The 25,675-nt window shown below is 46.3% G+C and overlaps 2 protein-coding genes across 2 annotated transcripts in view; both read right to left on the reverse strand.

The window, feature by feature from the left end:
- Nucleotides 1-1,659: 1,659 nt before the first annotated feature.
- ndufb4 (NADH:ubiquinone oxidoreductase subunit B4) lies at nucleotides 1,660-7,990 on the reverse strand. The gene is made up of 3 exons (XM_033033433.1): nucleotides 7,739-7,990; nucleotides 4,562-4,711; nucleotides 1,660-1,807 (listed from the first exon to the last, which is right to left on the reverse strand). Exons 1-3 carry the CDS (start codon nucleotides 7,913-7,915, stop codon nucleotides 1,748-1,750), a joined length of 387 nt encoding a protein of 128 aa, XP_032889324.1. The 5' UTR covers nucleotides 7,916-7,990; the 3' UTR covers nucleotides 1,660-1,747.
- A 7,482-nt stretch (nucleotides 7,991-15,472) lies between these two features.
- Nucleotides 15,473-25,675, reverse strand: part of LOC116980828 (fatty acid amide hydrolase-like) — a 63,152-nt gene continuing 52,949 nt past the window's right edge. The window contains exons 17-20 of the mRNA XM_033033434.1: nucleotides 24,694-24,769; nucleotides 23,323-23,407; nucleotides 17,795-17,882; nucleotides 15,473-16,886 (exon numbers count right to left, since the gene is read on the reverse strand). Of these exons, the coding sequence (XP_032889325.1) occupies nucleotides 16,779-16,886; nucleotides 17,795-17,882; nucleotides 23,323-23,407; nucleotides 24,694-24,769 (357 nt within the window). The 3' untranslated portion in view covers nucleotides 15,473-16,778. The remainder of the gene's footprint in view (nucleotides 16,887-17,794; nucleotides 17,883-23,322; nucleotides 23,408-24,693; nucleotides 24,770-25,675) is intronic.

Consider the following 25,675-nt stretch of genomic DNA (forward strand, 5'->3'; position numbering starts at 1 on the left):
GGGGAATCAAGAACCAGAGGACAAGGACTTTAAACTTTACATTTAGGCTTTAGAGATACAGCGTGGAAACGGGCCCTTCAGCCCACTGAGTCTACGTCATCAGCGATCACCCCATACACTGGCACTATCCTGCATACTAGGGAGCATATACAGAAGCCTACGTCTTTCTGTACAGAAACCTGTACGTCTTTAGAGTGTGGGAGGAGCACCCAGAGAAAACCCACGCGGTCACAGGGTGAACGTACAAACTCCATACAGACAGCACCCATAGTCAGGATCGATCCCAGGTCTCTGGTGCTGTAAGGCACCAACTCTACCGCTGCGTCACTCTGCTGCCCGAGGTTTAAGGTAAGAGCAAAGATTTGCAAAGGAACCTGAGGGGGAAACTTTTTTTAAAATAAAGGGTGATGGGTTTATGCAACGAACTGCCGGAGAAGGTTGTTGAATGTTTAAAAAAACTTTTGGACAGGTGCATAGATAGGAAAGATTTAGAGGGATATGGGCCAAACGCAGGCAGGTAGGACTAGCTTACTGCTGAGTGCCGTGGTAAAGCTGGACTGAAGGGCCTGTTTCCACGTTGTGTGACTCTACATGTCCTCCAACAGGGAACACTTGTACAATGATATCACACTAAAAATATGAACTCATTCACAATTGATAATACATTATTGTTGTCAGATACACTTGCTGGCAGAAACCTCAAGATCTTAAACAAGTATACATTTCAGGTCTGCAGAGACCTTTTTACCCTGTTAGCTAAATTTAAGGAGTCTCATCTTACAATAGACAATGGCATTAACTGACCATATCATGCATTTTCTTTGTTGCTTCACCTTGGTAATTGCAGCCACTTGTATTTTAATCAGCTTTTTGATTTTTGAAGAGCAGCTAGAGTGATTCATGCAACAGAGTTTGATGCTGCTGCATGCTGGATAGAAAGGTGTTTGATGGCTGCAGAAAGTCCATATTCTTTAAGTCCTGCTCAAGATATTGGCAGAAATGCAAGTGCATGGGATTGGAGGCAGAGCAGTAGGCATAAAGTTATAATTTGCAGATAAGTGGGCTCATGACAAGAGCTTCACCTTGTTTAGTTCAGAGGTACAGCATGAAAATAGACCCTTCTGCCCATCGATCACCCGTTCACACTAGTTCTATGCTATCCCACTTTCTCATCCACTCCCTGCACACTAGGGACAATTTACTGAGGCCGATTAACCTACAAACCCGCACTCCTTTGGGATGTGGGAGGAAACCCACGTGGTCACAGGAAGAACGTGCAGACTCCACATAGACAGCAGCCGAGGTCAGGATTGAACGCAGGTCTCTGGTGGTGTGAGTCAGCGGCTCTCCCTGATGCCACAATTTGATCAGTAGACATCGTAGCCTATGTTTGGATGGAAATCAATACCATCATATTGTGCATGACTGAACATGGACAGTGTGACATTTTTAAGTCCTAAAAGAGATCAATCCTTAGTATTATGGATTTTGTTTTCTGTTTCACTGGGGACTTCAGTAGTAGTAGGTGTCTGTAAAATATTTGCATGAACAGTAAAACTTAAAAAAACACGCCGTAACTAAGTTGGAGAGAAACTAATTGAAAAATTTGTGCTGCATTTTCTACATTAATTTTGCCAAGAAACGCAGAGGAAACGGAAAGATGATTAGCAACATTTATTAGTGATAATGATGGTCTGTGTAATATACTGTATATATACGTCATCTCCACCGACTCTGCTTCAAGTGCTCATGACGACAAACTAAAAGGCCGCTCCATTCCTTCCATGATCAGTTTTTCTTTACGATCCTTAAAAGAAAGTGGAAACCAAACGCTTAGATAAAATGTATTACAGATTAAATGTAATAAACAATATCAACAGAGAATGGGAGCTACAGAATCACCGCCAATCGTTTGGACCAATTTATTGAGAGATGAATCTCTTTCCCAACACTCTTACGTGGAACATCGAACAGTACTGAAGAGCAGGCCCTTCTGCCCACAATATCTGTGCCAAACATGATGCCAAGACCAAACGTTATCTGCCTGCATGTGATCCATATCCCTCCAATCCACGTGCCTATCCAAAAGACTGATCGTATCTGCCTTCACACCACCCCTGACAGCATGTTCCAGGCACTCACCCACCCTCTGTGTACAAAACGTGCCCCGCACATCCTTAAACTTTTCCCCTCTCACCTTAAAGCTCTGGCCTCTAGTATTTGATCTTTCCATCCTGGGAAAATGGTTCTGACTGTCTACCCTATCTATGGATCTCACAGTAGCCTGTTAAACACCACCATCGTATCTGCCTCCACCACCACCACTGGCAGCAGTCCAGACACACACCCTCTGTGTACAAAACTTGCTCCACTCATCTCCCCGAAGAGGGTTTCTAACCCGAAATGTCCTTCTTGCGGAGTTCCTCAGGGGTTGGTGCTGGGGCAGCTTCTCTTCACATTGTATATTAATGATTTGGATGAGTGGATTTGTGGCCACGTTTGCAGATGATGCTAAGATAGGTGGAGGGGCTGGCAGTGTAGAGGGAGCAAGAACTCTGCAGAAGGACTTGAACAGGTTAGGAGAATGTGCAGCGAAGTGGCAGATGAAATCCAGTATAGCAAAGTGCGGAATCATGCATTTTGGTAATAACAATAAAGGCAAAAAGAATAAGAATAAAGGCATAGATTATTTTCTAAATGGAGAGAGAATCCAGAAATCGGAGCTGCAAAGGGTCTTGTGAGTGCTGGTGCAAGACTCCCAGAAAGTTAATTTGTAAGCTGAATCAGTACTAAGGAAGACATATTCAATGATATAATTTATATCAAGAGGACTGGAATACAAAAACAGAGATGTGATGCTGAGGTTCTACAAGGCGCTGGTTAGGCCACATTTGGAGTACTGTGAGCAAATTTAGGCCCCATATCTGAGGAAAGATGTGCAGGCTCTGAAGAGGGTCCAGAGCAGGTTTACAAGAATTATTCCAGGAATGAGTGGGTTAGCATATGATGAGCATTTGACAGCACTGGGCATGTACTCGCTGGAGTTTAGAAGGTTGAGGGGGGACATCATTGAAACTCACAGAATAATGAAAGGCCTGGATAGAGTGGATGTGGAAAGGATGTTTCCACTGGTGGGAGAGTCTAGGACCGGAGGTCATAGCCTCAGAATTAAAGGGCGTTCTTTTAGAAAGGAGGTGAGGAGAAACTTCTTTCGTCAGAGGGTAGTTAATCTGTGGAACTAATTGCCATAGAGGGCTACGGAGGCCAAGTCAGTGGATATTTTTAAGGCAGAGATAGACTGATTCTTGATTAGCACAGGTGTCAAGGATTATGGGGAGAAGGCAGGAAAATGGGATTAGGAGGCAGAGATCAGCCATAATTGAATGGTGGAGTGGACTTGATGGGCCAAATGGCCTAATTCTACTGCTATAATGTGAACTATTCCCGTTCTCCAGGGATGCTGCCTGACCAGCTAAGATACTGAGCTACTTCAGCACTTTGTGTCTTTTTGTATAAACCAGCATTTGCGGTTCCTTGTTATTACATTTTGATTTGCCGTGAAGGTACAACAGGCATCTACCACCCTGTGTGTAAAACAAGAGTTGAATTGTGATTGTTCGTCTTCACCAATTTCCCTCCTGGGATAAATAAAGTTCTATCGTGTCGACATCACTTGCAGCGGCACCCACAGTTAGTTCTGTTCCACTGCTTCTTATCGCCCTGTCCCACGGTACGAGTTCATTCCAAGAGCTCTCCCGAGTTTAAAAAAAATCAAACTCGTGGTAAGCACGGAGAATGAACGTAGCGGGTACGTCGGAGCTCGGGGATGTCTCTCAGCGACTCATAACGCTAACGGCAGGTACTCGGGAAGACTCGCTAATGGCAGGTAAGCTCGGGAAGACTTGTGAAGATTTTTCAACGTGTTGAAAAATGTCCACGAGAGCCCCGAGTACCGACGAGCGGCCATTACCCTAAATCTCCGAGTTCAAATCAGGGCAAACTCGGGAGAGCTCTTGGAATGAACCCGTACCGTGGGACAGGGCTTTAAACCTCAAAATGTCCAACGGCCCAATACTTAACGTTCTGACAACAAGAACGTACGTTTTTAAGTAGAAAAACCTAGTGTATCTTCAGCGTATATTAATGGACAGCTGTCATGGCAAAAAAAAAAACAAAGATCAAAATGTAAGCACTATTCACGGGGTGTTTTGCCCTAATGAAATTCTCTCCTGAGGACTCTGCATTTATTATAACTACAGCGCCACTTCCCAACAATAATACGGATGGAGGTTCAACCATGGAGCACTGTTGGTGACCTATTTATCAATCAGGAAAAAACTATATACATCACTTCAAAAGTTCATACGACATTGGAGCAGAATTAGACCATTCGGCCTGTCGAGTCTGCTCTGCCATCTGATCCTCTTGTCAACCCCATTCTACTGCCCTTCTCCCCTTTGACGACCTTACCAATCAGGAACCTATCAATCTCCGCTTTAAAAATGCCCAATGTTGAACTACAGGTCACATTTTTAATTCAACTTTATTCAATGATTCTTACCCGATCCGTTTTGAAGACGTAATACCAGAAAAACAGTGGCAAGACACCGCAGGCAAATCCTAACAGAGACGTCTTAGGACTTGGACGAAAGTTGGGATAGATGTGGTTGAGAGTGCGAGCGTAAACCCAGCGAGTTAGGGCAGGGTCTTCCTGTATAACACAGATATGACAACAAATTATGTAGTCGTTTTCTTAAAAGCAACTAAAAATCATTCCAAATTACAACATCTCAAAACATGATCTAGACAGTTTAAAATATAAGTTACTAGATTTCACAGAATGCCCATTTTTAAGTATCAGAATGCATTTACAAATTGTACACCAGTATTTTAAGTTTCTAACAGTGTACACCTTAGATTTCAGAATCGAAATGTCTCCTATCAACATTCTCCACAGCTGCTGCCTGACCCGCTGAGTTACTCCAGCACTTTGTGTTTTTTGTTGGTAAACCAGCACCTGCTGTTCCTCGTGTCTACAGGTTCCTTAATGTAGGTTTAACATTCTTACTTTGCATATAAACAAAACAATTGCCAAAGTGAAACAAATCACAAGCAATTGTGTGCATAGTTTTTAGATAGGCTGCTAATGTTTATTTCATTAAATTACTACACAGCTTCTATCTTTACAACTGTTTTAAAATTGTTAGCTATATTTTTAAACAAAATATATCCAACAATTTTAAATTGGTGGATATACAGACTGTTCAGCCCACCGAGTCCTCCCCTTTCTGCTTTCCTCAGCGACCGTTCCGCCCCGTAACTCCCTGATCAATTCTTCCCTTCCCACCCAAAACCACCCCCTCCCCGGGTACTTTCCCTTGCAAGCGCAGAAAATGCTACACTTGTCGCTTTACCGCCCCCCTCGATTCCATCCAAGGACCCAAACAGTCTTTCCATGTGAAGCAGGGGTTCACCTGTATCTCCTACAACCTCATATACTGCATCCGCTGTTCCAGGTGTCAACTTCTCTACATCAGCGAGACCAAGCGCAGGTTTGCCGATCGCTTCGCCCAACACCTCCGCTCAGTTCGCATTAACCAACCTGATCTCCCGGTGGCTCAGCACTTCAACTCCCCCTCCCATTCCAAATCTGACGTTTATGCCCTGGGCCTCCTCCATTGCCAGAGTGAGGCCCAGTGTAAATTGGAGGAACAGCACATATTTCACTTGGGTAGTTTACTTCTACCCATAGAACATTGACCTCCAATTTCAGGTAGTCCTTGCTTTCTCCCTCCTTCCTCTCCCCCTTCCCAGCTCTCCCACAAGCCCACTGTCTCCGCCCCTTCCTTTTTTTCCCGCCCCCCCCACGACATCAGTCTGAAGAAGATTCTCGACCCAATACGTCGCCTCTTCCTTCTCTCCATAGATGCTGCCTCACCCGCTGAGTTCCTCCAGCAATCTTGTCTACCAACGTTGACCATTGTTCACACTAGTTCTATGTCATCCCACTTTCTCATCCACTCCTGCACACTAAGGACTATTTACAGACCAATTAACCCAGCCACCCATGTGTCCTTGGGATGTGGGAGCAATGCAGAGCACCCGGAGGAAACCCATGCAGTCACAGAGCAAATGTGAAAATTGCACACACAGATAGCACCCAAAGTCAGGATCACCCGGGTCTCTCCACTGTGAGGCAGCGGCTCTGCCTGTAGCGCCACTCTGTTGCCCATGTGCTAACCTTCAGTGATTCTGGCCTCTGCTAAGCACAGCAAAGAGGGGAAAGAATTTCACTAGGGCTAACACCCTGCGAATTGTGCTTGTATTTTGATCATTTGTTTTTTTCCAGGACAGCTGTCCATTAAGACAAGCTTAGGAAACAATAAGTTTTCCCGCCAAATTTTCAGAATTCTACTCGCATGCACCCACCAATATTGTGCGGCCTGGATTGTGGATCTTATTCAAAGGTACACAGAGTGTTGGGAGTAACTCAGAGGGTCAGGCGGCATCTCTGGAGAACATGGATGGGCAACGTTTCGGATCATGACCCTTCTTCAGACTCTAGTGGATCTCACACGGCATATGTGACCAAAAATACAAATGGTTATCACCAGCACATTTGGTGAAAATGAAACAACGGCGATATGCTGCAATGCCAGCAATATGAAGTATGGAGCTACGAGAAAAACCCAAGCCTCAGTTATAACATCACAGCATTATAGGAGACTCTTCAGTCCATTCTGGTCGCTTTCCCAACCAGTCACATGCCCCCGCTCTTTCCCTCTGATCCAGTTCTTTTTCCATGCCTCTCTGGTTGACTACCTGCGACCCCTCCGCACTGTGACACCCTCGTATTTTGACAGCAAGAGAGAGCGTTCCAGCTCACACCCCCTACACTGGGAAATGTGCTTGGATTCAAGTCTACTGTCATCTGCACAAGTATAGTGAGGTGTGACTAGCACACAAAGAGTTGTATGGCTTAGGCACCATCATGGATCACTCAATCGATGGCTCGATTGTAATCATGTATTGTCTTTCCGCTGACTAGTTAGCACGCAACAAAACTCGATATACATGACAGTGAAATGTGTAAAAAAAAAAAACAAGACATTAGTGCAAAAGCATAATTAGAAAAGGTCAGCATGGACAAGGTTTGCCAAAGGGCTGTACAGCTCTATTATACAACTCTAAGTGCATGATAGTGCAAGAGGTGGCACGTAGTGTTTAATGCCGGCACAGCCATAAATTGAATTGTATTGTATTGTATCGGGGCTGTTCTTCAGGCAGGGTAGATAGTCAGAACCTTGTTCCAATATAGAAATGTCAAAGACTAGAGGGCCGAGCTTTAAGGAGAGAGGGGCAAAGTTTAAAGGAGATAAAATGTGTAGGAAGGAACTGCAGATGCTGGTTTACACAATACATATAAAATGCTCAAAGTAACTCAGCTGGTCAGGCAGCATCTCTGGAGACAAGGAATGGGTGACATTTCGAGACCCTTCTTCAGACATAGTGGGTGGTGGGTGCCTGGAACGCGCTGCCAGGGGTGGGTGATGGTGGGGGCGGATACGACAGTGGTGTCCGAGGCTTCAGTGACCGGTCATTCACCATTAGGTGGGCACCGGACAATGACCCCATGACCCCTTTGCCCAGTGACCCCTCCACCTGGTGACCCTGCCTGTGACCCGCGCCCCTCCCTCCCTCCCTCCGGCGGGCGGCCCTCACTCACTCACTCACTCACTATGAGGTGTGCGGGGTCGGGCTGGTTGAGCTGCCGCAGATACTGCAGCTTGAGGCGGGCGCGGATGGCGAGCCGTTCCCCCTGGGCGCGGCGCTGCTCGGCGTTCAGCTGCACGTACTCGGCGGGGTCCAGGGTGCGGGGCAGGGAGGCGAGCGGCGCGGCGCGGTAATCGGCCATGGTCGTCCGTCAACACCCGCCCGACCGACCGACCGAGACAGCCCGACCTTGCCGGCACCGTCACACGCCGCATGCGCAATGCCGGCACAGCCATAGGCCGCATGCGCAGTGCCGGCACCGTCACACGCCGCATGCGCAGTGCCGGCATCGCCGCAGGACGCACGCGTGATGACGGCACCACAACAGTAGGCATGCGCGATGCCGGCACCGTCACAGGCCGCACGCGTAATGCCGGCACCACAGCAGGACGCCTGCGCGCTGCAGGTTCCGTCACACGACGTATGTGCAGTCGTTGCCCCGCTCCCGGCCCGCAGCGCCCCCCAGCGGCAGTAGGTGGAAGCCAGCGGGTCAGGCAGCATCTGTGGAGGGAATAGACAGGCAATGGCCCAGGTCTGACCCTTCCTCACAGACAGCTGTACATTTATGTTTAGTCCATGGCACTTTATTTGTCACTGTGCGATTCATTTTGCATATATCACACACGCGTGCACTACCATTAATCAGAATAATCGTAATTTATTAGCAACATGTGAGAAAATTGGTTTGCCAGACATAACAAAAAAATGCAACAAGACACACAACTACATAAAAATTGACATAAACATCCACCACAGCGGCGCCGCCATGTCCCCCACTGTGACAGAAGGCATTACAATCTTATCATTAAGTCAGTCAAGTCAAGTCACATTTATTTATACAGCACATTTAAAAAAACAACTCTCGTTGGCCAAAGTGCTTTACATTTGTTATAAGAATAGTATAAACAAACAAACTACATACATATATACATATAGCCCTCGCTCAGTGGACGTCAGGAAAGGCTTGGGAGTATAGATAAGATTTTAGTCTTGACTTAAAGGAGTCGATGGAGGGGGCAGTTCTGATGGGAAGGGGGATGCTGTTCCACAGTCTAGGAGCTGCAACCGCAAAGGCGCGGTCGCCCCTGAGCTTATGCCTAGACCGCGGGATATTCAGCAGCCCCAAGTCGGCCGATCTGAGGGACCTGGAGGTGGAGTGGTGGGTGAGAAGACTTTTAATGTAGGAGGGGGCAAGCCCATTGAGGGCTTTGTAGACATAGAGGAGGGTCTTGAAATGTATACGGAACCGCACAGGGAGCCAGTGGAGAGAGGCCAGGATCGGGGTGATGTGGTCCCTTTTTCGGGTGCCCGTCAGGAGTCTCGCTGCGGCGTTTTGGACCAGTTGCAGGCGGGACAGGGATGATTGGCTGATGCCAGTGTAAAGAGAGTTGTAGTAATCTAGGCGGGAGGAGATAAATGTGTGGATGATCTTTTCGAGGTCATCAAAGTGGAGGAATTGTTTTATTTTAGCTATCGTCCGAAGCTGAAAGCTATCTTTTACCACGGCATTGACTTGTTTGTCAAATTTCAGTGCCGAGTCAAATATCATGCTGAGGTTTTTGACGTGAGGTTTGAGTAGTGGGGTAAGGCTTCCAAGACTGCCTGCTATCATTTTGATTGAGTCCGAGGGGCCGAGAAGGATGACCTCAGACTTACTCTCATCTTTCATCTTTCCTCCCACAGTCGGGGGAGTCGAACCATCCGTGTCCACTCTGCCCGCAGCTGACCTGTGGACGTTGGAGACATTGCCCCAGTTCACCCGCCTTGCTCCTCGCATCCAACTTCTCCAGCTCCCTCCCTGTGATGCCATCTGCCGAGCCATCGGGGGGTGGGGGGTGGGGGTGGGGGGTGGGTTCCGATCCCCGCCGTCCTTTGGCTGTGTAGGGCGAGTATGGATCGTGTAGGTCGAGCCGGGCCCACCCACTGGGTCGACCGTCCTCAATCCATGGCGGGCAAGTCGGGCCTGCTTGCCGGGAACGCCCCGGCCCACTGGGCGAGTAGGGGTTTATTATTGTCACCTGTACCGAGGTACAGTGAAAAGCTGTGCTTTGCACGCTATCCAAACAATCAGATAACACTACACATAAATACAATCAAGTCAAACTCAAGTACAATAGGTAGAGCAAAGGGGAAGATACAGAGTGCAGAATATAGTTCTCAGCATTGTAGCGCATCAGTTCCATAGATAAAGTCCAATGTCTGCAATGGGGTAGAGGTGAATCAGAAATAGATCTGTCGGCAATTATTCAGCAAGAATTAAACCCAATGCAGCGTGTAACTACTCGAAACTCAATATATATGAGACAAATAGAGGTGAATCGGACAGTACCCTAGCTTATGGAAGGACCGTTCAGAGGCCTGATAACAGAGGGGAAGAAGCTGTTCCAGAGTCTGGTGGTGTGTGCTTCCAAGCATATGTACCTTCTGCCAGACAGGAGTGGGGAGAAGAAATATTTAATGTACAACATAAAAGGTATATGATGCTCTTGTTCGAAAAAAGTGTTATTTTCCATAAAACCTCTTAATAAGAGACACAAATTCCGAGCTCAAAGATCAAAGAGGACATTTTTGCAAACCATAAAATTTAAGGTAATATTTAATGAAACTGTCATGAGAAATGAGTTCCGCGCCCACCATGACTTGGAGCGCTTCTACCGTCGTCTCCGCCTCACAGCGCACTTCCATGGGAAGGAGTCCTCCCCCCCCAATGATGACCCCTTTTCCCGTCTCCAACGCACCCCCTCCTCGTGGAACCCCTCTCATAAAGTCCCGGCTCTGGAACTCTTTATCCAGAACTGCCGCCGCGACGTCAACCGCCTCAACTTCTCCACTCCCCTGTCTCACTCTAATCTTTCCCCCTCTGAACGCACTGCCATTGAATCACTCCGCAAAAACCCAGATTGGGTCATCAAACCAGCCGACAAGGGAGGTGCCGTGGTAGTCTGGCGCGCCGATCTCTACAAAGCTGAGGCCACGCGCCAACTCTCGGACACCTCCTCCTACTTACCCTTGGACCATGACCCCACTGACGAGCACCAGGCCACCATTTCTAGCACCATCACCGACTTCATCAATTCCCACGCCCTGCCCAACCAAGCTTCCAACCTCATCGTTCCCCAGCCCCGCACGGCCCGTTTTTACCTTCTCCCCAAAATCCACAAACCCGGCTCTCCCGGCAGACCCATTGTCTCTGCGTGTTCGTGCCCCACCGAACTCATCTCCACATACCTTTACTCCATCCTATCCCCCTTGGTCAAATCCCTCCCCACCTATGTTCTAGACACCTTAGACACTCTCCGCCGCCTCCACGCATTCCACTCTCTGGGCCCTCACCCCTCATCTTCACCATGGATGTCCGGTCACTCTACACCTCCATCCCCCACCAGGATGGCCTCGGAGCCCTCCGGTTCTTCCTCGACCAGAGGAGCAACCTATACCCAGCCACTGACACTCTCCTCCGCTTAGCGGAGTTGGTCCTCACCCTCAACAACTTTACATTTGACTCCTCCCATTTCCTCCAAACACAAGGCGTAGCTATGGGCACACGCATGGGCCCCAGCTACGCCTGCCTCTTTGTCGGGTACGTTGAACAATCCTTGTTCGAGACGTACCAGGGCCCCATCCCCGACCTCTACCTCCATTACATTGACGACTGCTTTGGAGCCACCTCCTGCACCTACACACAACTGACTGACTTCATCCACTTCACCACCAACTTCCATCCGGCACTCCAATACACCTGGACGATTTCCGACACTTCCCTACCATTCCTTGACCTCACCATCTCCATCGCAGGGGACAGACTCCTGACCGACATACATTACAAACCCACTGACTCACATGGCTATCTGGACTACACGTCTTCCCACCCTGCCCCTTGTAAAGACTCCATCCCCTACTCCCAATTCCTCCGCCTACGCCGCATCTGTTCCCAGGATGAGACATTCCATACCAGGGCATCGGAAATGTCCTCGTTCTTCAGGGAACGGGGATTCCCCTCCGCCACCATAGATGAGGCTCACACCAGGGTCTCATCCATACCCCGTAACACTGCTCTCTCTCCCCATCCCCGCACTCGCAACAAGGGCAGAGTCCCTCTGGTCCTCACCTTTCACCCCACCAGCCGGCAAATACAACACATAATCCTCCGCCATTTCCGCCACCTCCAACGTGACCCCACCACTCGCCACATCTTCCCATCTCCCCCCATGTCTGCCTTCCGCAAAGACCGCTCCCTCCGCAACTCCCTCGCCAATTCTTCCCTTCCCTCCCGCACCACCCCCCCCCCGGGCACTTTCCGTTGCAACCGCAAGAAATGCAACACCTGTCCCTTCACCTCCCCCCTCGACTCCATTCAAGGACCCAAGCAGTCGTTCCAGGTGCGACAAAGGTTCACCTGTATCTCCTCCAACCTCAACTACTGCATCCGCTGCTCTAGATGTCAGCTGATTTACATCGGGGAGACTAAGCGTAGGTTGGGCGATCGTTTCGCCGAACACCTCCGCTCAGTCCGCAATAACCTACCTGAACTCCCGGTGGCTCAGCACTTCAACTCCCCCTCCCATTCCCAATCCGACCTCTCTGTCCTGGGTCTCCTCCATTGCCAGAGTGAGCAACAGCGGAAATTGGAGGAACAGCACCTCATATTCCGTCTGGGGACCTTGCGTCCGGATGGCATTAACATTGAATTCTCCCAATTTTGCTAGCCCTTGCTGTCTCCTCCCCTTCCTTAACCCTCTAGCTGTCTCCTCCCACCCTCCCATCCGCCCGCCCTCGGGCTCCTCCTCCTCCTCCCCTTTTCCTTCCTTCTCCCCCCCCCTCCCACCCCCCATCAGTCTGAAGAAGGGTTTCGGCCCGAAACGTCGCCTATTTCCTTCGCTCCATAGATGCTGCTGCACCTGCTGAGTTTCCCCAGCAATTTTGTGTACCTATGAGAAATGAATAGTTGTTTGATATTTTATTCCCAAATTCCAGTATTGTAGTGCCTAAATATTGAAGCATTTTAGAAATCGATAAGGTAAATAAAAGCCTAAATCGTTGATATAGATAGCTTTTTATTAGTATTTAAATATTTCACGATCACAAAGGATGAATTATACTCAAAACAATTTTTCGATTTAGCTAAATCACTTAAGTTAATTGTAAAGCAGCAATATATAATGACAAAACAAAAATGGCAAGTGCAATAGAAATTGATGTTTTATTACCATAATTTAATACCCGTTTTCATTCTTAAATAATATTCCGCTGAACTTCTACCCTTCATGATCCCACATATCAGATGAGTGCAGATGGATCATTTATTTTGTGCCCAAGTCAATATCAAATTATCAGTGGAAAGGAACAAAACAGAAATTGCCGGAAACACTCAGCAGGTTCGGCAGCATCTGTGGAAAGAGTGGACACAAAATGTTGGAGTAACTCAACGGGACCAGCAGCATCTCTGGAGAGAAGGAATGGGTGACGTTTTGGGTCGAGACCCTTCATCAGACAGATTAAAGGAACTTGACCAGAAAAGTCACCCATTCCTTCTCTCCAGAGATGCTACCTTTCCCACTGAGTTACTCCAGCATTTTGTGTCTATCTTTGGTTTAAACCAGCGTCTGCAGTTCATTCCTACACATCTGTGGAAAGAGAATGATTTTAACTTTTTGGATCCAAGACTCTTCATCAGATCTAAGAAACAAGATTGACTGGGTAACAGGGATGGTTGGGGGGGGGGAATAATTGGTGCATCTAAGGGAGGTTTTCTGACAGGGTAGTTAATGAGGCTGGTCAGCTGCATTGTGTGAGATGCTGCTGATGCTGTCTTGTCCAAGTCATATTGTGTAGCCTGGTCCACTGGGATTGTCCCACATGCTCGGCTTCGACTGATTAATAGGCACAGCATGCAAACAGGCCCTTCGGCCCACCAAGTCCACATTGACCATCAATCACCCGCTCACATTAGTTGTATGCTATCCCACTTCCTCGTCCACTCCTTGCACGCTAGGTGGATACAGATAGGGGGGGAGGAGGAGGTGATGGGCAGATGGGTGGAGTAATGGACAAAGACTGGAGCTGAAAAAGAGACAAAGGGTGTCAGATAAGGAGAGAAGAGGAGTGAACAGTAAAGCAGTGTAGGGGGGGGGGGGGAGGAAGAGAACAGGGGAAGGGGAGGGCCAGGAGTTGTGATAGTGGGAGAAATGGGCGGGGGTAGTGTTAGGGTTGCCAACTGTCCCGTATTAGCCGGGACATCCCGACTATTGGGCTAAATTGGTTTGTCCCGTATGGGACCGCCCTCGTCCCGTATTTGACTGCTACTACTCGGGTCGAGGGGACTGTCGGGTCGGAGCGTCGCGTCCAGCCCCGCCTCACCCGTCCCGACGCAGTGCAGCCCATGGAGTGCAGCAGCAGCACCTGGCCCGTGGCCCCATCGGTCGGCAACCCAGCCAGCTGTCCGACCTTCCGACCTTTGCTTACCGCTGACACCACCACCTCCCCTCCTTCTCATGGTCGATCATCAGTTCATGAGTTGGATGGGGTGTCGTACTTTGCGTGCGACGTCGTGCGGCTCGGGGCCAAAACTCCTCAGCTGGCCTGCCGGCTGGGCTTTGTGTGCAGTCCAGCACCCGGGCCAACTCATCATTCACCCAGCCACGGCCGATGATTAATTGCCGTTGGGAATTTACAAGCAACACATTACAAGTTACTACCCTTCAAAAGCCACGTTCTTTTCTATTCCCAAGCCTCTATCCGAATTAGCTGTTGAATTTTTCTCTGTCCTGATAGAAACATAGAAAATAGGTGCAGAAGGAGGCCATTCGGCCCTTTGAGCCAGCACCGCCATTCACTGTGATCATGAAGGGTGTCAAGACCTGGAACGTTAGCCGTTTCTCTCTCCACGGATGATGCCTGACCTGCTGAGTGTTTCCAGCATTCGCTGTCTTTGTTCCGGATTGCCATCGTCTGCAGGCTCTTGGAAGGTAATCTGACGGGTGGTTAAATCTCTAGTACCGTGTTACAACCCTGGCCAGACTGGAAGTATTTCCCTTGTATTATTTCCACTCGTGCTTCACTGATAAAGGGCAAAATGTTGAAAAAATAAAACTTCATCTTTGGGTATCTCAAAACAATTTAACGAATGGAATTTCTTCACGAGCTTGATCTATGGTTTTGAATACGAGAGTATTCCAGGTCTTCAAGTCTTGCATTGAGGTCAAGCCTACAACAGGACTATGAATAATAAGAAGCCACTTTAACTTCCAGATATAATGTTTAAGCTGCTTTATGACTCGAGCAAAAGTGGCGTTAGTGTTAGAAGTTCAGAAAAATTGAAATTTATCATGATCCTTCAATTTTCGGTTTTTCCGCCCCTCATTCACTTAAAATCTGTTCTGGCGACACACTTCATGATTTGCATACAAACATTTGGTGCACATTTAAATGTCTAAAGAGCTAAATAAATGTTCTCAAAGGAGAGGCTACAAAGAAGATATTAAAGTCTGTTGTAGGCACTGGAGGTTGGGAGAGTGGGGATAAGCTGGGAATTTTCCCCCTCGAGTGGAGGTGGCTGAGTGGTGACCTTATCACATGAGGCACAGATAAGAAGGATTTTCACATCTTTTTCTCTGGGTGGGGAAGTCTAAAAATGAGCGGGCATAGGTTTATGGTGAGAGGGAAAAGATTTTGAAGGGGGGTGCTAGGGGCAGGTTTTTCCACACAAAGGGTGGTAGGTATGTGGAACAAGCTGCCAGAAGAGGTGATGGAGGCAGGTTCAGATACAAGGTTTAACACCAAGTGCTGGTGTTACTCAAGGGGTCGGTAAGCATCTCTGGAGAACATGGTTAGATGATGGGCTTTGTCCCAACCTCACCTCTCTACCAGCTTTCTCCTCCCCCCTGCCCACTACTACAGTCACCTATCCATGTTCTCCAGGGATGCTGCCTGACCTGCTGAGTTACTTCAGCACTTTGTCTTTTTCTGTAAACCAGCATCTGCAGTTCCCGCTATCTTCAAGATTTTACTGATGGTCACATGGATGGAGAAGGCTAGAGGGGTATGGGCCAAACGTAGGCTTATGGTACTAGCCCATGTAGGCAGCCATTGACGAGTTGGGCCGAAGGGCCTGATTCTATGCTGCAACAGGTAACGAGCAAAAGAAAAGGTAGACACAAGGAATTGCAGATGCTGGTTTACAAAAAAAGACTGAGTGCTGGAGTAACTCAGCGGGTCAGGCAGCATCTCTGGAGAACGTGGATGGACGACATTTTGGGATCAATATAATCATGTATAGTCTTTCCACTGACTGGATGGCATGCAACACAAAAGCTTACACTCGGTATTTGATGATAATACACTAAACTAAGCTACATCCTTACAGTTGTGTGATCAGAGGGTTGGTGATATACTAGTCAAATATTTTCCCAAACACCTAATATTTGTCCAAGCAAGACCACTTAATCGGCAGCATTTGCCGTTTCTGGGCCTGTACTCGCTGGAGTTTAGAAGGATGAGAGGGTACCTCATTGAAACCAACTGAATAATTAAAGGCCTGGATGGAGTGGATAGGGAGAGGATGTTTCTAGTAGTGGGAGAGTCTAGGACCAGAGGGCACAGCCTCAGAATAAAAGGACATAGTTTTTCCATTGTACTTCGGCACACATGACAATAGACTAAACTGATCGGTCTGAAGTAGGGTCCCGCCCTGAAATATCACCTATTAATGTTCTCCAGAGATGATGCCTGACCCGCTGAGTTACTCCTGCACTTTGTGTCTTTTTCTCTGATTTTCAAGGTTAATCAGTGATTCAGTTTCCAAATACCCAATCTGCACCCTTGCGCTGGTGCGCCTACACAATGCAACTAGTCGTGTCTGAGAATAAATAAACTAGAGACACGGCAGGGGGTAATTTTGAAAACAGAGACAGCTTCAAATTTCAGGCTTTGTGTACAAAGGCTTGATTAATATCGGCAAACTGGGCTGGAGACGGGAAAACAAAGAGCACCTTACGCTGAACGCCTCGTTACAGGAGATTGTAATAAATCTGCGGTTTCTTGGTTTCAGCACGGAACTGCTCCACCTTCAGCCCGACCCGGAACAGCGTTGCTTCATCCCACCACTTGCTCATAATCTGGGGGGGGGACAAGGATTATTATTGCAACCAGACACTGTATTAATTTCAACCACGACTGACCAAATGACTCTTGAGAGAGAAACTCAAACAGCAGTGCAGCTCCAGTATAAGACCGCTGGGGATATAACTATGCAACGGGCCGTCCCGAGGTGTCCTACACCATTCCTTTTCCTACAGTCATAAACCACGGACACAGGCCCTTCGGCCCAACTTGTCCTTGCGACATCTAAGAAACATTTTGACAGGTACAGGGATATGGGTGTAGGGGAATATGGGCCAAATGCAGGTAGGTGGGACTAGTGTAGCCAAGACCCATTGGTCAGTACGGGCAAGTTGGGCTGAAGGGTCTGTTTCCACACTGTATCACTCAATGACCAAGATGCCCCATCTATACTAGTCGCACCTGCCTGCATTTGGCCCATATCCAGGTCCTGCCTATGTACCTGTCTAGATGTCTTTTAAATGCTATTACAGCACCTGCCTTACCCACCACCCTCTGTGTGAAAAAAGTTGCCTCTAGGGTCCCTAGTAAATCTTTCCCCTCTCACCTTAAATATCTATCTATCAGGTTCTTGATTGTCCCAACTCTGGGTAAAAGACCCTATCTATTCCCACTCATGATTTTATACCTCTCTATAAAATCTCCTGCACTTCAAGGAATAACGCCCTAGACTGCCCAACCTCTCCCTATGACTCAGGCCCTCAAATCCTGGCAACAACCTCGTAAATCTTCTCTGCACTCCTTCCAGCTTAATGGCATCTTTCCTGTGGCAGGGTGACCAAAACTGAAGACAACAATACTCCAAGTGCGGCCCCGCCGACGTCGTGTACAATCGCCAACATCGTCAGAAATAAAACCTGCCGCCGAGCTAATTAATAACAATTATACTGGAAAGTGATGTTACCTGGAGGTTAATGGGTAGGCCAGAGGAACTGTATCCCACAGGAACTACCAGAGCAGGAATTCCTGTGAAGTTAGCAAGTTGCATGTATCTAAGATCAGGAAAAAGAGAATCGAGATAAAAAATCGTCCCATTAGAGGTACTGTACAATGTGTCATGATGTCGCATTAATCTTCAGTGTTATATCTTGTATGTATGTGTTGTACCAATTATCTGTGCTCTGTGGACAACTTGACTGTAATCATGTATACTGGTTAGCACACAACAAAAAGCTTTTTATTGTACCTCGGTACACGAGACAATAATAAATAGGCATCCTATCACCAACTAGAGAGTGGTCCTGACCTCCCATTTACCTCACTGGAGACCCTCAGACTATCTTTAATCGGACTTTACCTTGCATTAAAAATTATTCCCTCATCATGTATCTGTACACTGTGCATGGCTTGATTGTAATCATGTATAGTCTTTCCGCTGACTAGCTAACACGCAACAAAAAGCTTTTCACTGTACCTCGGTACACGTGACAATGAACTAAACACTAAATTGTAACCTAATCTAATAATGGATCTCATTTGTCTTTGCATCTGCATTTTAGTACATGTCGTTAATATAAATGCTGAATATTTGATGGCCTACACAGATCTGCAGTACTTCACAGCAACAGAAACCTGAAAATGATCCATTTATTCTTACTGGCTGTATCCCCTCTGTTCACCAATGCAAGGCGGCACAGTGGCGCAGCAGGTAGTGTCACTGCCTCACAGCACCAGAGGCCCACGTTCAATCCTGACATTCAGTTTAGCTCTCAGGTTCCTAGTAAATCTTTCCCCTTAGTTTGCACATTCTCCCAATGACCGTGTGGGTTTCCTTCAGGTGCTCTGGTTTCCTTCCACATCCCAAAGACGTGTGGGTTTCTAGGTTAATTGGCCCTCTGTAAATTGCCCCTAGTGTGTAGGGAGTGGATGAGAAAGTGGGATAGCATAGAACTAGTGTGAACGGGAGATCGATGGTTGGCATGGACTCGGTGGGTCGAAGGGCCTGTGTCCATGCTGTATCTTTAAACTAAACTATCCATGCTAATACATTATCCTCAATCTTTGGTGCAGTACCGTATCAAATGCCTTCCAAAAATCCCAATTGACTATATCTAGTGCTACCTCCTTATTCGCCTTGCTAGTTAAGTCTTCAAAAATCATTAGATCTGTTGAATATTATTTTCCCTTATAAAATCATACTAACTCTCCCCCATTATATTATGGTTTAAAAGTGCTTAATTTTAAAAAGATGGATTCTAGCATTTTGCCAGCAGTAAAATGAGGCTGACCCCTGTACAATTATTTAACCTGCAATTCGAGAGGGAGAAGATGAAATCGGATGTGTCGATATTGCAGCTGAGCAAAGGGGACTACAGAGGCATGAGGGAGGAGCTGGCCAAAGTTGACTGGAAAGAGACCCTATCAGGAATGATGGTGGAACAGCAATGGCAGGAATTTCTGGGAATAATTCAGAAGATGCAGGATCTTTTCATTCCAAATGGGAAGAAAGATTCTACGGGGGGGGGGGGGATGAGGCGACCATGGCTGACAAGGGAAGTTAAGGATATCATAAAACTAAAAGAGAAGGCATATAACATTGCAAAAGCAAAGGCTAACATTGCAAAGATTAGTGGGAAGCCAGAGGATTGGGAAGCGTTTAAAGAACAACAGAAGGTAACTAAAAAGGCAATACGGGGAGAAAAGATGAAATACAAAGGTAAGCTAGCCAATAATATAAAAGAGGATAGCAAGAGTTTCTTCAGTTATATAAAGAGTAAGAAAGAGGCAAGAGTGGACGTTGGGCTGAGGAAATATATAATAAAATTGCTCAAATGATAAGTTCTTAAGGAACTTGTGTTAAGTTGCAAGAGAAGGGTTTGGAGTTGGGGCTTTCAGAAATACATGCCTCCACAAAGAAATAAAGAACAAAGAGCACACACAGCAGAACAGATGGCTTATCATAACATGGAAATGTTGATCTGAATAGGCATATCTTTATTTATTGCTTTGAAGCAATAATCATGCTGTGAGAAGTTGTAGTTGGTTTAGGTTGCTGTTTATAATGGAGGTTGTAAATGGGATCTTTCTCCATGACATGGGCACCATCCTTCTTCCTTTGTGACACATCTCAGAGTTTGGCTGTGTCATTAAGGCGATTTATGGTAGAGGATTGTAGGCACCAAGGGTAGATACTAGTCTGTGAGATGGTTTGTGCTGTTTAAGTGTATTTATGTTGGGATAAGAGATAAGGTATAGGTGATGGTTGTGTGACCTTTGCAAAAGGATTTCTTATGTTATAGAAGGCTGAGAATGTAACTCTGTTTTGATCTAAGCCAAACGATTGGGGTTTGCATATAGTAATCTTCAAATTGCTGTGTGGAATGCTATTGATAAGAGGTTGTAAAGAGGTCTTACATTCCTTTCCTCCAGAGATAGAAGGAGGAGGTTGTAATACAGAATGAAATTAGACCCGAGCTTGGGAAGAAGCAATCAAGTGTGACAATTAATGGCCTTTATGTGTCTGTAGTTGGGAATTGTGTGATTAGAACTTTGTCTTTACCACTTTGTAAGAATGAGGCAAAACTCATCTTTAATCTTTGTAATCCATAAGTAACTGTATTTTATGTGGTTGTAAGGAAATTAATTGTGAAGTGTATTGTGTTTAATTACGATTGTAAATATTAGACTTTGTTTAAATCTGAAGTTTTAGAAATAACTTTCTTTTCCAAAAGTGAAAATATGTTTTGTGTGTATGTGTTGTGTGATTGCTGTATTATGTATATATTCTGAGAATTAGTTTTATATCTGTGGTTTTGCTTTATTGAAATAAAATGATTTTGAGCAAAGAGGTTGAAGAAACCACAGAGGGGAAGAAGGTTGTAAAGGGGCTGGAAAAGGGAAAATCATGTGACTATACGTGTTGTCAATCAATGGAAAGGATTTAGTTGATTGGTTAATGCAAATAAGTTAAATGTATGGTAAACCATAATGATTGGTTGAAGAAGGGTTTCGGCCCGAAACGTCGCCTATTTCCTTCGCTCCATAGATGCTGCTGCACCCGCTGAGTTTCCCCAGCAATTTTGTGTACCTATGATTGGTTAATAGTTTGCCACTCCTTTTGTACCATCATTGTCTTTTACCTATATAATGTGTTACATTTATGCCAAAGTCAGTAGTTCTTTTGACCTGCTCCAGTTTCTAACTCTGTGTTGGAAGGTTTAAAGAATTATCCAGCGCTGACAGAATAAAGAATTGATTTTAGCAGCAATGGTTTGACTCAAGTTTTCTTGAATTAGACTGGCAAAAAGAACTCATTTTAACATGGCCGCCCGCTGGAGAATGATGCAGGAGGAGTGATAATGGGGAATAAAAAAATGGCAGAGTAGTTGAATAACTTTTTTGCATCAGTCTTCACAGTGGAAGACACCAGCAATGTGACTGCTATTCAAGAGAGTCAGGAGGTGGAAGTTAGAGGAGTAGCTATTACTAAGGAGAAGGTGCTTGGAAAGCAGAAAAGGCTGAAGGTGGATAAGTCACCTGGACCAGATGGACTGCACCCTAGGATTCTGAAAGAGGTGGAGCTGGAGATTGTGGAGGCATTAATAGTGATATTTCAAGAATCACTAGAGTCAGCAGTGGTTCCAGATGATCGGAAAATTGCCAATATTGCACAAGAAGGCAGCAAAGCAGAATAGTGGGAACTATAGGCCGGTTAGTCCGACTTCAGTGGTTGGTAAGATTTTAGAGTCCATTATAAAGGATGAGGTTACAGAGTACTTAGAAGTTCACGATAAAATAGGCCAAAGTCAGCATGGCTTTGTGAAGGGGAGGTCTGGCTTGAAAAAATTGCTGGAATTCTTTGAGGAAGTAAACAGCAGGACAGACAAAGGAGAGTCACTAGATGTTGTTTACCTAGATTTTCAGAAATCCTTTGATAAGGGGCCACACGTGAGGCTGCTAAGGAAGATGAGAGCCCATGGTATCAAAGGGCAGACTCTAGCGTGGATAGCAGGTTGGCTGGATGGCAGAAGGCTAAGAATGGCAGTAAAGGGGGCTTTTTCTGGATGGCTGCCAGTGACTAGTGGAGTTCCGTAGAGCTCGGTGCTGGGGCCGCTACTCTTCACGTTGTATATTAATGATATGGATGAGGGAATTGAAGGCTTTGTGAACAAGTTTGCGGATGATACGAAAATAGGTGAAGGGGCAGGTAGTGTAGAAAAATCAGGGACATGGCAGAAGGTCTTGGACAGGTTGGGAGAGTGGGCAGAGAAGTGGCAGATGGAATATAGTGTAGCAAAGTGTGAAGTCATGCATTTTGGTAGTAGGAATAATGGCATAGACTATTTTCTAAATGGGGAGAGGATCCAGAAATCGGAGACGCAAAGAAACTTGGGAGTGCTGGTGCAGGATTCCCACAAAGTTATTCTGCAAGTCGGAAGTAAGGAAGGCAAACTCAACGCTAGGATTTATTTCAAGAGGGCCAGAATACAAAAACAGGGATGTAATGCTGAGGCTCTATAAGGCGCAGGGTCACGCCACATTTGAAATATTGTGAGCAATTTTGGGCCCCATATCTGAGGATGGATGCGCTGGCTCTAGAGAGGGCCCAGGAGGTTTACAAGAATAATCCCAGGAATGAGTGGGTTAACATATGATGAGCATTTGATGGCACCTGATTGAATGGCGGAGTGGACTTGATGGGCCGAATGTCCTAAATTCTTCTCCTATCACATGAATGTTGAGCGATAGAGGAAACATCAAAGGATCATCAATAATGCACACATCAATCAAGAACATTTCCCCCACCCTCGCCATTCCCTTTTCTACCCTCTCCTGTCGGGCAGAAGATACAGAAGCTTGAAAGCACACACCGCCAGACTCAGGCACGGCTTCTTCCCTGTTGTTATCAGGCAGCAGAACCGTCCTTCCATAAATTAGAGCGAGGTCCTAATCTTCCAACCTACCTCTAGGAGGACATTGGACTTTTCCTCTGCAACTGTAACGCTACAATGCTGTAACTCTATATTCTGCACGTTGGTATTTTACTCTTTGTAGTTTGTACCTGTTGTACTTGTTCTCATGTTCTTAATTGTACTGATGTATGATCTGATTTGGCTGGATAGCACGCAAACAAAAGCTTTTCACTTAACACATGACATTAATAAACCAGTCACAATACCATTTCAAGACCCACTCCATTTACAATTCTGGGATGCAGACTATAATTTCCGTCTTGTTTTTGTCCTTTTCATTTTCTTGGGTGTTTAATTTTCCCTTCACTGATGTTAAACATTTTCAGTTCCTTTCAACTACTAAGTGATTGGCACAACTTTATACTTTCTGTGGCTTCAACTTCAAAGGGGAAGCGCTGGATATTTTTAAACATAGGGGGAACTTTGATTAACTGTTTCATGATCATCAGATGTGTACATTTTTAACTGTGTTTCTTTTACCTTCCGTTAACCTTCACCCTTATCCAGATGCTGTCCTTACCTCATTGTGCTGAATAAGGTGTGTAGATCAGTGCATCCAACGCTGCAGTCAGAGGATTTAAAAGACGGAGCTGTAGTGGGTATTGCTGGAAACAGAAACAAAACACCGATTGAAAACACGATCCAGGTAAAACTGGTGGCAAATTTGCTGCTCTTTTTTAAAACAAGCCTTCCACCCAAGTCTGAAGAAGGGTCTTGACCCGAAACGTCACCCATTGCTTCTCTCCAGAGATGCTGCCTGTCCCGCTGAGTTACTCCAGCATTTTGAGTCTAGTTTCCACCTAGAGTCAGAGTGATACAGTGTGGAAATTGGGCCCCAGCTTGCCCACACCGGCCACCATGTCCCAGCTATACTAGTCCCACCTACCGGCCTTTGGTCCATATCCCTCCAAACCTGTCCAATCCATGTACCAGTCTAACTGATTCTTAAATGTTGGGATAGTCCCAGCCTCAACTACCTTCTCTGGCAGCTTGTTCCATACACCCACCACCCTTTGTGTTACCCCCCTTAGATTCCTATTAAATATTTTCCCCTTCACCTTAAACCTATTTCCTCTGGTCCTCATTTCACCTACTCTGGGCAAGAGACTACCCGATCTATTCCTCTCATGATTTTATACACCTCTATAAGATCACCCCTCAACCTCCTGCGCTCCAAGGAATAGAGTCCCAGCCTACTGAACTTTTCTCTGTAGCTCACACCCTCTAGTCCTGGCAACATCCTTGTAATTATTCTCTGTACCCGTTCCAGCTTGACAATATCTTTCCTATAACATGGTGCCCAAGAACTGAACACCTGAGAGAGTTACATGTCCCACAATATCATTCTATGATAGTTATCACATCACAAAGTGCTGGAGGAACTCAGCGTGTCAGGCAGCATCTGTGGAGGGAATGGACAGTTTCAGGTGAGGAACCTTCTTCAGACGGATGGAGTAGGGAGGGGAGAATGATGGAAAAGAGAGGTGGGGGCAAGACAAACCCTGGCAAGTGATAGGTAGATACACGATGTTTTGTAGCAAGAGTCTTCTTTTAAAGAAGGATGTCGTCTGTCCATTCCCTCCACAGATGCCGTCTGACCCGCTGAGTTCCTCCAGCACTTTGCGATCTGCTTATGATTTCAGCATCTGCAGTTCCTTGTGTCTTTATGAATTTAAATATTATTTGTTCAGGTCACGCGTAATCATAAGTTCATGAGTTAAAGGAGCAGAATTAGGACATTCAGCCTATCACGTCTACTCCGCCATTCAATCATGGCTGATCTATCTTTACCTGTCAACCCCATCCTCCTGCCTTCTCCAAACAATCTGCACCGTGGCCATTTAACGTAGTATTTAATTTAACTTCACGTTGAGCGAGTGAGTGGCCCTACCTGGTGTGATGAGGCAATGCACTTCTTTGAAAATGTCTTCCAAAAACTTCATGGCCCGAGATCGCTGGCGCCCAGCCTGAGGGAGGAAGACGAAACTGATGATAGAACGAGTGCAGAGAAGGCTTACCAGCTTGTTGCCTGGACTCCAGGGCCTGAGCTACAGGGTGCAAAATTAGAGCACATGGTATTGGGGGTAGGGTATTGACATGGATAGAGAACTGGTTGGCAGACAGGAAGCAAATTAACGGGTCCTTTTCAGAATGGCATGCAGTGAATAGTGGGGTGCCGCAAGGCTCGGTGCAGGGACCTCAGTTCATAATATATATTAACAATTTAGACAAGGGAATTAAAAGTGACATCTCCAAGTTTGAGGATGACACAAAGCTGGGTGGCAGTGTGAGCTGCGATGACGATGCTATGAAGCTGCAGGTTAACTTGGATAGGTTGGGTGAGTGGACTGATGCATGACAGATGCAGCATAATGTGGATAAATGTGAGGTTATCCATTTTGGTGTCAAGAACAGGAAGGCAGATTATTATCTGAATAGTGTCAGTTTAGGAAAAGGGGAGGTGCAACGAGACCTGGGTATGCTTGTACATCAGTCACTGAAAGTATGCATGCAGGTACAGCAGACAGTGAAGAAAGCTAATGGCATGTTGGCCTTCATTGCGAGAGGATTTAAGTTTAGGAGCAAGGAGGTCCTACTGCAGTTGTACAGGGCCCTGGTGAAACAGCACCTGGAGTATTGTGTGCAGTTTTGGTCTCCTAATTTGAGGAAGGACATTCTCGCTATTGAGGGAGTACAGCGTAGGTTCACCAGGTTAATTCTCAGGATGGCGGTTGACATATGATGAAAGAATGGGTTGACTGGGCTTGTATTCGCTGGAATTTAGAATCTTATAGAAACATATACAAATCTTAAAGGATTGGACAGGCTAGATGCAGGAAAAATGTCCCTGATGTTGGGGACTCCAGAACCAG

The sequence above is a fragment of the Amblyraja radiata genome, chromosome 14 (assembly GCF_010909765.2).
Source record: "Amblyraja radiata isolate CabotCenter1 chromosome 14, sAmbRad1.1.pri, whole genome shotgun sequence".
Lineage (NCBI taxonomy): Eukaryota > Metazoa > Chordata > Chondrichthyes > Rajiformes > Rajidae > Amblyraja > Amblyraja radiata.